The sequence below is a fragment of the Neolamprologus brichardi genome, chromosome 16 (genome assembly GCF_056152115.1).
Source record: "Neolamprologus brichardi isolate AB-2024 chromosome 16, ASM5615211v1, whole genome shotgun sequence".
Lineage (NCBI taxonomy): Eukaryota > Metazoa > Chordata > Actinopteri > Cichliformes > Cichlidae > Neolamprologus > Neolamprologus brichardi.
The window spans coordinates 20,797,443-20,811,951 of NC_142119.1; the positions used below are offsets into that span (position 1 = coordinate 20,797,443).

Consider the following 14,509-nt stretch of genomic DNA (forward strand, 5'->3'; position numbering starts at 1 on the left):
TTAGGTTTAGTTCTGCAAGTGTAGTATATAAAGCGGTGTAATAGTGTGATTTTGTGAGTGCAGACTTTCAGCTTAAACTCAAAGGGTTTTATAATAATTAAAATATTGTGCATTTTTATACACTTCCCCATTTTCAGAGGCTTAAAAGTAATTGAACAATTGACTGAAGTGGCTTCAAGTGAGGCCCTTGGTCACAAAATACATTTTATTAAACAGTATCTCTGTATCATTGGTGTATTGGTGCAAATTCCAGATATGCACTAAACATTTACAAAATCAGTGAACAGTTGTTGGGAGTATTTTATTTATGGATTAACCTCTAGTTCTTCATCTTCACTGAAGTTTTAAGGCAGCTGTGGTGACACATCACACAAGAGTGAAATAAGAACTGTGAGCAATAAGCGAGTCCTGGGAATTTCTGGGTTCTCTAAACTTGCCATGCACTTTGACACACAGACCTACTACACATAAACAGAAGCACACCATAGCCCCACGCTCCCACATGGCAGCTCTATCCTGAAGTTACAATATGACAGCATTGCAACAGTCTTCTTTGAAGTCATCCCATGCCACAGAAAAGCTTAGTCCCTCTTAATAACTGATGTTAAAACTTCAGCATGGGGATCTGTGCCGTGTAGTCGGTCAGAAGAGACACAATGAGGCCCTGAAAGACAGAAGACAGTTGTGATGGTCAGTTGAAAGAAAATTAAACTGGAGTTAAACAAACTTAAACAGCACATTATGCGTTAACATTTCAGCCCACCATGATGGTCCATTTTCTATTCTCTGCCTCCGAAAAGACGAGAGAGCGGGATGAGTAGAACACCTGATCATCCACCTCCTCCATTTTCCGAGGGAGACAGTGCAGGAAGGTCCAGTCTGACTTGGCCACACTTCCTGTCTGTAACAGAAGGGCATCAAACCACGGGTAAGTGTTATCGTCCATGAAGTGTAAGGATTTTCAGGAATGTGACTTAGACTTTCCTTCCCTTCTTTGAACTTGTTTTCTTAATATGAAAGTATCTTACTGTGTATACTATATGCAGAAAACTAAACTAAAACCATTTAAAACCAGTTTCAATAGGTGGTGACATGATGCATAAAAACAAAACTTTCTCAAAAACCATTTTTATACAGTTTTCTTGTCTTTATCCATCTTTATCTAAAAAACAACAACAATACTTTTCTGTGATTTGTCATATATTCATGTATCATTAATACATATATACACATATACACACCCACACATATAGCAAATAAACGATTTCTATCTGAAAAATATTAGTGTTTAAAAACAAGTAAAAAGGTGAGAGTAACTACTTGGCTGAAAGTAATGTCCTTCTTTACCTGCATAGAAATCTGGTATCCATGGAAGTCTTTTAGCCTCTTTTTCTTCTCCTCTTCCTGTCCCATACTGACCCAGGTGTCAGTGACCAAGACATTGCTGTCACGGGCAGCCTCCATGGGGTCAGAGGTCAGAATCAACTGAGTACCATGCTGAGACAGAATATAATATTATTTATTAACATTAACCTTGGCAGAATACTTAATACTAGAAGACATTAATGGCAAATTTTAGACACAAATGGGACCTCACCTGTTTGGCGAGCCTGTGTGCCTCTTCAGTAACGCCCTTGTCTGGCTCGTACCCCTGAACACAAAGATATGACTTTATCTTACTGACACAAGAAGTGCGCAGATAAGAAGCTCAAGGCTGACTGCCTGCCTTTAACCTCAAACTACAAAAAAAAAAAACCCACATAAGATACAAAGACCAGAGTAACAGAGAGATCACATGTATCCAATAGCACAATAAGAAGCCAACCTTCGGTGTAGCAACCTTAAGATGAACTCCGAGTTTGGCTGCAGTCATCATGAAGGAGTGGAGAACATTGTTGCCATCTCCAATCCAGCTCACCGTTAGACCATTAAGGGATCCGTAATGCTCCTGGATTTAAAGAAAAAAGGTACTGCATGGTTATCAACTAGTGCATTAAAATTGCAGAATACCACAGGGTAAGAGTACCTGTAAGGTGAGGAAGTCAGCCAGAATCTGGATTGGGTGATACAGATTTGACAGTCCGTTAATGATGGGGATTGAAGCCTCCCTATCTAGCTCCTCCAGCGTCGAGTGCTTGTAAACACGAGCCAAGACAACATCACAGAATCCAGAGAGAACCCTGTTGTGAAAGATCAGACATGCACAAGGACTTTGTGGTTTATATGCTGAGCCAGGAGGGAAATCTGGTTGAGAAAAACTGTTCTTCTTCTTCAGCAATTACATACAACAATGAAAATCATGAGGAGCCTGCTATAGAAAAGGTTAAAGCCTGCAGCTGCTTTTATTTCCCTGAGATAAACCAACAGCTCACCTGGCTGTATCTGTGCAGCTCTCATTCACTCCCAGGTGGATGTCCTGTGAGGTAAGGAAACAGGGGTGTCCACCCAGCAGAGCAAATCCTGGAGTTACAAGATTAAGGTACTTTTAGTTTCCCTAAAAGTCAACTAGTGCTTTAAAAAGTGTACTTAAAGTAAATGTGCAAGCAGGAATATACAGTGGGGCAAAAAAGTATTTAGTCATCCACCGATTGTGCAAGTTCCCCCACTTAAAATGATGACAGAGGTCAGTAATTTGCACCAGAGGTACACTTCAACTGTGAGAGACAGAATGTGAAAAAAAAATCCATGAATTCACATGGTAGGATTTGTAAAGAATTTATTCGTAAATCAGGGTGGAAAATAAGTATTTGGTCAATAACAAAAATACAACTCAATACTTTGTAACATAACCTTTGTTGGCAATAACAGAGGTCAAATGTTTACTATAGGTCTTTACCAGGTTTGCACACACAGTAGCTGGTATTTTGGCCCATTCCTCCATGTAGATCTTCTTAAGAGCAGTGATGTTTTGGGGCTGTCGCCGAGCAACACGGACTTTCAACTCCCGCCACAGATTTTCTATGGGGTTGAGGTCTGGAGACTGGCTAGGCCACTCCAGGACTTTCAAATGCTTCTTACGGAGCCACTCCTTTGTTGCCCGGGCGGTGTGTTTTGGATCATTGTCATGTTGGAAGACCCAGCCTCGTTTCATCTTCAAAGTTCTCACTGATGGAAGGAGGTTTTGGCTCAAAATCTCACGATACTTGGCCCCATTCATTCTGTCCTTAACACGGATCAGTCGTCCTGTCCCCTTGGCAGAAAAACAGCCCCATAGCATGATGTTTCCACCCCCATGCTTCACAGTAGGTATGGTGTTCTTGGGATGCAACTCAGTATTCTTCTTCCTCCAAACACGACGAGTTGAGTTTATACCAAAAAGTTCTACTTTGGTTTCATCTGACCACATGACATTCTCCCAATCCTCTGCTGTATCATCCATGTGCTCTCTGGCAAACTTCAGACGGGCCTGGACATGCACTGGCTTCAGCAGCGGAACACGTCTGGCACTGCGGGATTTGATTCCCTGCCGTTGTAGTGTGTTACTGATGGTGACCTTTGTTACTTTGGTCCCAGCTCTCTGCAGGTCATTCACCAGGTCCCCCCGTGTGGTTCTGGGATCTTTGCTCACCGTTCTCATGATCATTTTGACCCCACGGGATGAGATCTTGCGTGGAGCCCCAGATCGAGGGAGATTATCAGTGGTCTTGTATGTCTTCCATTTTCTGATGATTGCTCCCACAGTTGATTTTTTCACACCAAGCTGCTTGCCTATTGTAGATTCACTCTTCCCAGTCTGGTGCAGGTCTACAATTCTTTTCCTGGTGTCCTTCGAAAGCTCTTTGGTCTTGGCCATGGCGGAGTTTGGAGTCTGACTGGTTGAGGCTGTGGACAGGTGTCTTTTATACAGATGATGAGGTCAAACAGGTGCCATTCATACAGGTAACGAGTGGGGGACAGAAAAGCTTCTTACAGAAGACGTTACAGGTCTGTGAGAGCCAGGGATTTTCCTTGTTTGAGGTGACCAAATACTTATTTTCCACCCTGATTTATGAATAAATTCTTTACAAATCCTACCATGTGAATTCATGGATTTTTTTTTCGCATTCTGTCTCTCACAGTTGAAGTGTACCTCTGGTGCAAATTACTGACCTCTGTCATCATTTTAAGTGGGGGAACTTGCACAATCGGTGGCTGACTAAATACTTTTTTGCCCCACTGTATAGAGGAGTGCACACTAAGGGGAGTGTGGGGGTGGTGGAGAGGGGAAATGAGGAGTGCTGATCAGTGTTTTGGTGGGGATTTGTACTGAAAGTCACTTTTCAGCAGTTCTTTTGTGACTACATTAACAATGACTGCACTGAATGGCATTAGCCGGGCTCCTGCACAAGGATAGTGTTTTTCAATTTATGTAATTATTGGCTTAATGACCTTCCATGCAGTTAGACACCACTGTTTAAACCATTGTACTTTTAATCCTATAGGTAAAGCTACATTATCATGTTTTCATCAGTGAAATACAGCAAGCATTCATTCATACATGTCATCTATGTAAACAAAGACTGACTTTGGCCTGATGTGACAAGACCATATTACTCACTGTAGGGTGTAACTGTATGGATCTATGCCAATATTAAATCAAGAATGATTCAGTTAATACATATAAATAATTTAAAAGCTGACTAAGAAATAAATGGCTACAAAGCAAATATTGGGATGTATAATTGAAACAGTAATTATGGAAAAACTTCAAATTTCTGCCTCTAAAAAAATAAAACAAATAAAAATTTTGGGTTATTATCAAAAGATTGTGTAACTTACTAATTTCACATCTTGACATAGTTAACTAAAAAAGTCAAAATTGAACGAAACAACTTGAAAATTTTAAATTAAGGTTAAGAAAATTCCAAGTTTCGTTACGGTCGTCATGAAGGTGTGAAGTTATGGATAACAACAATGTTTTTGTGTGTTTTGTTGTTGTTTTTCCAATGGGAGAAAGCATCAATTATATGCATAAAGAAACACACAGCAAATTTCAGAATCACTTTCATTGCTCAATTTATACACAATAACAACCTAAATTTGTGACTTACAGAAAAAAAATTTTGTTTTTTCAGTGGCGGAAGCAAGTTTCCATTAATTTAACATAATATTAAATAAAAAATAATGACTATTATTAAAAAAAACCCTGAAATATGAGTAACCAAACACATGAAAAATATAAAAGATACACAAGCAAAACAAAATGAAGACTTTGGAGTGGCCTAGTGTAAATCCTGACCTGAATCTGATTGAGATGCTGTGACGTGACCGTAAAAAGGCGGCTCATGCTCAAAAACCCTCTAATGTGGCAGAATTACAACAATTCTGCAAAGATCAGTGGGCCGAAATTCCTCCACAGTGCAGTAAAAGACTCACTGCCAGTTATCGCAAACACCTAATTTCAGTTGTTGCTACTAAAAGTGGCATAACCAGTTATTAGGTTTTATCGGGCAATAATTTTTTCATACAGGGTCATGTAGGTTTGAATTTTTTCGTCTTAACAAACACTTTTATTTAGAAATTGCATTTTGCGTTTTCTTGCGTTATCTTTGTCTAATATTTAAATTTGTTTGATGATCTGAAACATTTAAATGTGACAAACAAAAAAAAATAGGAAATCAGAATAGGGGGGGGCGGGGCAAAAGCCTTTCCACACCACTACATATAGCAATGAAATATCTTGCATCCATCAAATCCCATACCCTGAGCCACATGCAGTGTTGGGGAGTAACGGAATGTACCACCGTTATGTATTTAAAATACAAAATATGAGTAACTGTATACTGTTACAGTTACCGTTCAAAAACGTGGTATTCAGAATACAGTTACTTTGTTGAAATGAATGGATTACACAGCAGTATTTTCCCATTTCATATGTTAGGCTATGCCCTCTCTATTTTTAGTTTCCATGCCGGTGGAAACCCAAACAAAACATGCATTAAGAGGCTCTAATGTCTGTGTCTCAATCTCGCGGCCCATGTCACCTCTACTTGCGGCCCGCATAATGACGTGGAGAAATATTTAACATTTATTCACAAAAATTATTTAATATGAAGGCAATAGGCAGAGTGTTACAGGCATTGCCTTAAATAATGTAGCCTCATAGAGTGTAGTCCGTGCTGCAGGGAGAATGGACTGCCATACCCGTTATGCGTCTGTGAGCACCAGGGAGGGAGAAAAAGAGTAGAAAAGTATGAGCTGTCACCAAGCAGAAACGGGAGCTGGAAGCATCTTAATATAATAATAACCACTGCAGCCAAAAAGACTGCCTGACGAGCCCAGTTGTAAGTAAGCTATTGAGACTCGACTGTACACTGTGTTCGTGTTTTCCTCCGAAACAATAAGTTCAGTTGAAGCAGCCTTTCAATGCCTCTCTGTCTCTTGCTAGCAAAGTTGACTCAGACAACAAAGTAAAGCTAGTTTTCAGCTACGAGCCCGACACGGACCCCGAAGTATTAGCCAGAGGTCCCTTTACAGTTTTTACACCTTTACAGGTGCGGAATAGTTTTCTATAGGAGATCGCTGCAAAAAGTGCAGCCTTACCTAATGTCAACCTACTGTTACTCATTTTATATTAAGATTTAAAATCTAGTTGGTATTGGTATGGCAAATAACCTTCAGTAAAAGTAATAAGTCACACAGCAATAGTACATTCATGCAGTTATAAAAAGCATGATAATATATTAAGTAATCCAAAGTATTCAGAATACGTTACTCTCATTGAGTAACGTAACGGAATACGTTACGAAATACATTTTGGGGCATGTAATCTGTAATCTGTAATGGAATACATTTTAAAAGTAACCTTCCCAACACTGTCCACATGCATATGCATATATAGAAAAACTGACACCTGTTTCTGTGGACATTCTTGTTCTGGTGCTCCTCTTCTCAAATATCATTGCAATCGACTTTCCTTGTAGAAGAGGCAAATGCTGAAATAGAAATGACTCTTAATTACACATCCAGAGACCACAGAGTACACCAACTATAAGTACTGAAGTTTTGCAATTAAAGTTAAATACCTGTTTTTCGTGCTTGATCCGATGCTTGAGGTCTCTGGAGACCCACAGCAGCTTTTTGATTTCATCTGAGCTGAAATCCTTCAGAGTCAGACAGCTGCGACCTTTTAAATTCACCGAGCCGAGGCAGGCGGCTCCGGCGCTGGAAAAGCAACAAATATATTTAATCTTTTATCACCCGCACCCTACTTTCACAGCTCTTCTTCCACATTCGGATTTATCTTACCCAAACGCTCGTGCGGAACAGCTGTGCAGAGATTTGAAACATCTGGAAAGCGGGCTTTTTGCAGAAGACAGCCTCAGAGACATGGTGGCTCACGGTAAGTGCAGCGGGAGCGCAATGCTATGTGGATATTTCATCAGAGAGGAACAACTTCTGCATGCCACCTGTGTTTTAGGTGTCCTGCCAAAAGTAGTTACCCCCGGCAAAAACCGTTTCCCAATCTACGAGAGCGCGCAAAGGAGGAGGAGCCACTTGCCCAGCTTCGTTTCTGTACGCTACTTGTCACTGATCTGCAATCCGCACAATAAAGCGTAAACCTGGAAAACAACAGACTCGATTCGTGAATGGATTTTAATACTAACTTCGTGACATTGTAATGTGCCGTGCGGAAGACTATTGAAATAACCTGCTGGGAATAGTTTGTCCAGACAAAGACGTTGATACTATGGTTTACACTCCTGTAATGCACATTAGCGGTGCTATCACGAAGGAGTTTATTTTCAAAATAAATCAGAGTATAACCAATAACCCCAGTAACTTTGGAGAGGATTTCTTCCTACCAGCAAAGGTTATAGAGGGGTACAGATTTTATCAGGCTGTGTGGCAGCGTCTGCCAAAATGTGTGTCCTCCCCATCAATAATGCACATTAGCAGAGTTTTTCTTTGAAAATAAATTATTTAAATTAAAAAAACATATAAATATACACGTCTTTGTCAGTAACGGGGCTTTTCAAAAATTTGCAAGTCTGTTTTGGGCAACCTTTCGTAGGCCTATCCGGCCTATTCCACATTTTCCCAAAATCTTAGGTCACGTGGGTTTCCTCGTCAATTATTCAAATTAGTTCACGTTGTGCGCACGAACTGAAAACCTGAGTGCCTCTGAGCTAACGAGTATGGAACGCCAGGACAGCCATAATGAATTAATTAAATACACCATTAAATAATTAATTAAATGTGGCAATAATTAATTAAAATCGGAAATAATTAATTACATAAATATTTATGATACATGTAATTAATTAATTAATGACACATTTAATTAATTATTTATTTATTTCACATTTTAATTAATTATTGCACAGTTGACTGCTTCAGGTCTCACCATGAAATAATTTTATCTGTCAGCCTCACCCATCAAACTCAGGGGGCGGGGTTAACGCTGCCATGCAGCTTCTCTAACATTTGATTGGTTGCTGTGCAAAGTAAGGACAGACCCTGTGCACGAGAAAATGCTAACTTCCTGGTTTGAGACCGGATGTGGGGTTGTACATTTCCGGTAGCTTTACTTTGCGGTCAATAGTGATGTGCGATACCACTGATTTCCTTTCCGATCCGATACCAAGTAATATTCAGGGTGGTATCGACGATACTGATCCGATACCGATACTTTGTACAAAAACGTATTTTATTTATTGTATCTCAAATTTTCGCCAAATATCAGATTACTTGTTCTCATCACTTAATAATGCAGAGTTAATCATATAGAAATGAAAATATAGAAATAGAAATAAAAAAAACTGAAGTTATGCGCTATTTGAACACGTTGCCTGCCTGCAGCACTAAAGGACTCTGTGAGAGACGTCTGATCTCGCCCTAGCAGCACCTGTCCCTCTACTCCTCTTCAGTTTGCCTCAATATACGCTTGTCATATTCTGTGATATGATTTACTCTGAGGTGTTTGACAAGGTTAGTGATGTTGCCACAACCATACATGCCAACCCTCCCGATTTTTCCGGGAGAATCCCGAATTTTAATATATTTTCAGGTGAGAATGTAGCTGTGTAAACTTGAAATATCTGACACATTGTTTTCAGACCCCCGCGGTCTTTCGTTACTCGGGTTAAACATGATATATAAGTCACTTTGATAACTTAAAAATGTTGTTGTTTGGCTTTTCCAGTTTTTGATTTGTTCGTGAGGAAATCGGTTTGGCTGAGATTAAAGTTATTAGATTAAATTAAATTTAACTTTATTAATCCATTGGGTGGGTTCCTCTGGGGTTTTCACACAGCTGAATAAACGTCAAACAGAAAACTGATTAAACAGAAGTGTGAGATGGTAGAGAGTTCACGCCAGCGCCAGGTTATATTTTAGATAGCAAGGAACAGACGGCGGCGTTTCACTCCACCGAGGGAGCTCGTGACGTCATCAGGTGGAAGCAGCCTCTGAATTTGGAAACCCCGCTGTTTCCGGGCCGGCCAATAATAACGGTGACATTTAACGTATTTTATCCAATAAATAAACACTGTAAAATGAATTTATCCCCCCCCCCAAAACAGCCTTTTTGAATGTCTCCCTAGTATGTCCACAACACCTCACTTTTTTGCCACATGTATCGCAAACCACGTCTCAGCTGTTTGTGGAGGTAAAATAAGTCCACATATGACTCCAATTACGCTCAGCCATTGTTGTGAGTGCGCACGCCAGCGGCTGCAAGACATTTATACAGCCGTAATTTCGCAAATGACTATGAAAGGCGGAAGAGGAAGTAGTTCCTTTGAATGTAGACAATCTGAATGATATAGTTTCTTTCCACTGTGTTCCTGTTAATGATAAACTACAAATTTACCCTAAATTACTAAAATATCGATATTTTACTGTGAGAATCGATTCTAGAACATAAATGATTGGTATCGGAGGAATCGATATTTCAGAATCGATCCGCACATCACTAGCGGTCAATCGCTACTGCGAAGATATACTCCAAAATCATGTCCAAAACTCGAAAACGGAAAGATCGCGTTAAGTTACAAAGAGCAGAAGGTGGGAACACTCACCACTGTTGTGTCATAAAAAATCTAATGATCAATTTTGACGTTTAAAGAGTTTAGATCGATGGAGTTGTTTACATCACTCAACACAAGCAGAACTGCATTACTGCATGCAGAAGACACATCGTCCACATTCAGAAGCACATCTCTGTATAGTGACTGGTCTCATGATTTAAACAGGCAAATGTTCAGCATTCAAACTACAGGTGAACAATAGTCAAACTAGATGTTTCCCTGTTGTGTCGAGATCAGCTAGTCAAGTACATACCCACACAGCATGTTAACAAACCGTGAAAAAAGCCACACAAAAAATGAATGATTGCTGGTAAGGGTTTCTATACATTAGTATTTACGAAGGGTATGTTGTGACTTACCTTAAACATTACAGTGGTCCCTCGCTAATAATGACGTTCACCTTTCACCTCGCTGTTTCGCAGATTTTTTAGTGCAAGTTTGCATGCTTATTTCTTTTACGTCACATTGTGTCCTGCGCCCTGATCGCTGCAGACGATCTCCTCCATGACGTCTCTCCTGTACAGTACAGAATCGCTGCATGGATGCTAGCAGTGCGACTCTGAAGTGCAGTGCTGTATGTCCACGAAACGTTTTGCACCATCAAAAAATAAAATTGGCTACTTGATTTCACCTATCGCTGGTTATTTTTAGAACATAACACCCGCGATAAACGAGGGACAGCTGAGAAATATAACATTTGAATCCATTTTCTCTTTTGCCCTGAGGCGCGGGGGAAAAATATCGACAAGTCGATGAATATCATTTACAGATATATTGGATAAATGGACAAGACATATATAGAAATATAAATCGCCGCTTGATTCATTCATTTGCTTAACTTGTTTTGGACCGTAAACCAGGCGCGAATAGGACACCGGAAACAAAGCTCCCCACAGGAGTTTCCGCACCGGAAGTAGCATATGCTAACGTGCACATAGTCAATCCTAGATAATCGATTGCTAGTTAGTTTTGCTTCTCAGTGCGGAAGGATGAAAGATGTGTTTTGAAAATGCCATGTCACTACCGTCCTCCTCCCTCTCGGATCAGTCCGCATGTTCATGGTGCCAGCATTTGTTATGGAATATGTTGAGCAAACCTGGAAAAGCGTCAGCTCAAGAGATTATTGTTGTCATTGCTGTGAATCTTTACCTGATACACTGACTTGGTAGGTAAATGTTTACTCTTATTCAAACTGATTTTGTGGCTTCTCTTAGTTTAGCACCAGGTTTATAATCTTGCTAGCTAGTTAGTGTTAGCCTAGCGTTGCTGCTGCTAATGTTACTTAAAAATTAACACCACAGCCTTAAAAACCTTACATAAAAATATGTCGATGAAATTTTCTGTTGATTGTTTGAAATAAAAAAAAAAGTGAGATAAGAGAGCCCAGACAAAATTCTTCGGGAGGTGCAGCCGTTTGGGGTGGGGTGTGGGGGTATTTTCAATCCATAACCATAACTAACTAATTATATATATATATATATATATATATATATATATATATATATATATATATATATATATATATATATATATATATATATATATAGATAGGTGTAACCCATGTGAAATACAGGGCTGCAAAATCCCTTTTTGTAATCTAAGGCTATAGCCTGTTATTGCCACAAGGGGGTGCTGTGATGCAGTCTTGTGTTTTGACAACCTTGCGTCTAGTGCGCAGGAAGGATTACCTGTCTCTTCCTGTGAGATTTTCCCTCTGATGGCGGTCAAGTACGTGTCGGAGCGCGTGGAAAAAGTATCTTGGTATGCAATCCCAGATAGCAAGGAAACATTGAACAGATGTTGATTTTCCATCTGAACCATCAGAATCGTCAGGGTTGAAATGTCAACACAAATCCAATGTTGAAACAACACTGAAATACTGATGAAACCGCTTACAGCTGCTACCACTTGGACTATTCCATAGCCCCCCCTCTCACAGTGGTACATCCCTTCAGGTAACCATTGTCTTGTACAGTAGAGCGGGACATTAGATTTACTCTCAGCGGAATTGACCGGAGAAGGCATCAGTTCATGCACTGCACTGGCCTGCACCACGATTAATATAAGGTAAGAATGAATGACTTTTGTTCTATTCGTTATTTCCACGGTTGCATTTGAATAACAGTAAAAAACAAACAAACTTGTTAATGTAAAGTTTCGGACAAAATGTGGGAGCCCGAAATTGTGTCTACTTTCATCTTACAATCCGGCAACAAATAAATTGCACTGCGAACAAAGTCAACAAAGAAAACATTTTCGTTTCATACTTTTCCGTTATATTCCTTTACAAAGCTAGCTAGCTAGCTTTAACGCTTTGAGGGTTCCTTTGTTCTTGCCGTCGCCTCGGCGCTTGACCCAGACTTTCGCTCTGTAGTTGCTTTTTAGCATAGTACTACAAAAAATTGTAAATCTGTGATATATGATTGATAAACGTAAAGGTAACTGTATAAATGTGTTCAATGACTTTGTTACTTTTAATGATTGGAGAGCACCTGCTTCGATTCGCACTCAATTCAAACTTTACGTTGCACGCTCACCTAACTTTACGTTGCACGCTCACCTAACTTTACGTTGCATGCTCACCTAACTTTACGATGCACGCTCACCTAACTTTACGATGCACGCTCACCTACCTTGCGTTTGCACCTTTTGTCCACACGTAAACTGCGTTTTATTATTTATATATTAGTTTTTCGCCTCTCACTGCTTAAGCCATTAATCTTTCTGGAATTGTTTTTTTTAAACAGATGCGACCTCACAAAAGATATTAGCTATGCTGTCAGACCTGACGACAGCTGTTAACGAACTCCGTGAGGAGGTCAGAGCCATCCGCCATCCCTGCTGCAATGAATCGGTAGATGCTGGGGTACTGCCTCTGGATTTGCCCTTGCACAACATTGAGGAGCTAAACAATGCAGAGGCAGCTTTTCAATCATAAGAGGCAAATAAGGCAATGGTAAGTATATAAAGGTTATGTACACTTTGTAACTATAAAGTGTAATAGCTGTCAGATGTGATTTAAATACATAACAACGGCCTGTTGATTAAACACACAAGCACTTGCATACACATTTAAGACATGAGACACGCTAATTCCATCTCTTAAAATGTGTCTATAGGTGAGACGCTTTGCCTTGATTGGAGGGACCACACTGGAGGTGCGAGTCCGCCGTGTAATGGCTTATGCCATTACAAACGAGCTGGCCTCGGTACTCAACTGGGCAGGGAAAAAAACCAAGGACCAGACAAAGCAAAAAATGGCATTTAAAGATACAGCGCTCTGCAAATGCATATATGGTGGTAAGTTTTACAGTTTTTTTGCTATATTACTTTGTCTTTCTTAATAACAAGACTTTCATGTCCGGTTAATCTGGAGATGGAGTCTTTGGTCTTTGGCTTGTTTAGTCCTCGGGTTGTAGTTGTACAGCCCGAGGACCCCATGTTTATTTTGTTTTAAACGATACACGGCACACCATGCTAAGACTTATCACTTATCACAGCTCATAGCTCTTTGGGAATCAAATGCGGCAGTTTGCAGATTTACGCCTGGTGACTTTCATGTTTATCAGCCTAGGAGTTTACATACTTTCTCCCCGCTGAAGACAGTTAACAAGAGCTTATTCATGTGCTCTAATTCACTTTTTTTGTTTGTGTGTGTGTATTTTTTTCCTAGATGGCCTGACGCAGCAGTTAGGGGCAAACTCTATGTCCGAGTTTGTCTTTGCACAAGCAGTGCAGAAATGGCTCCGATACGCCCCAGATCGTATGGGTATGGGTGGTGCAGGATGCACATCATGCATCCCCATCCCAGAGTAAAAAATTACAAACTTCTGTGAAACATATAAATGTAAATAGGAAACTGTCTTTTAATAAAGTATTTAGCAAACGAAACACGCCTATTGACCTTTTTTTGTTTATTTTTTTTCTCTGTTACATCACATGCAATGCTTTCTTATTTTAGGATATTAATATTGACATGATACATTGTGAGACATTTGTTGTTGTTTTTTTTTTATAAAGGGTGTCCAATTTGAGGAATAAGTACAATTATGTGTTTAGGTGGTTTAAGTATTGATAGAAACATGCAGTAGTTCAGTATTGGTTAAAATACCTATAAAGAAAGGTAGATTTCCAGTCATGATTTAACCCTTTAAGACCTACCATAGAACCAAGTCCGCCAGAGCTTATATTATATTTTTACATGCTGTAGTGCCATTTTTGGGAGCATTTCAAGTTGCTATACATCAATACAACCATTACAGCCTAGATTTTAATAATATGTAGGAATTAAGTGCATAGTGATTACATAAATTGCAAAAAAGTGCAATAAACTACAAAAAAATTGAAAATCGTTTTTGTTTTTTTAACATTTATTTCTAGTTAGAGAAATTTAAGAGGCTTATCCCTCAAAACTGTAAATGCAAAAAAGTTGCACAAAATAGTTTCCCACCACAGGAAATTTATTTTGAGTGCCTTCATAGTTTTATTTTTGAAATACA

General features: G+C 39.6%; 1 protein-coding gene and 1 long non-coding RNA gene across 2 annotated transcripts; one reads left to right on the forward strand and one right to left on the reverse strand.

Moving 5' to 3' along the window:
- Positions 1-191: 191 nt before the first annotated feature.
- otc (ornithine transcarbamylase) lies at positions 192-7,438 on the reverse strand. The gene is made up of 10 exons (XM_087853180.1): positions 7,228-7,438; positions 7,005-7,143; positions 6,833-6,914; positions 2,373-2,460; positions 2,027-2,180; positions 1,826-1,948; positions 1,598-1,651; positions 1,348-1,497; positions 764-901; positions 192-664 (listed from the first exon to the last, which is right to left on the reverse strand). Exons 1-10 carry the CDS (start codon positions 7,308-7,310, stop codon positions 605-607), a joined length of 1,071 nt encoding a protein of 356 aa, XP_087709306.1. The 5' UTR covers positions 7,311-7,438; the 3' UTR covers positions 192-604.
- A 4,371-nt stretch (positions 7,439-11,809) lies between these two features.
- LOC148098243 (uncharacterized) lies at positions 11,810-13,780 on the forward strand. The gene is made up of 4 exons (XR_015716586.1): positions 11,810-12,077; positions 12,758-12,966; positions 13,130-13,310; positions 13,684-13,780. It is a non-coding gene; the product is annotated as an uncharacterized LOC148098243 (long non-coding RNA).
- Positions 13,781-14,509: the final 729 nt, after the last annotated feature.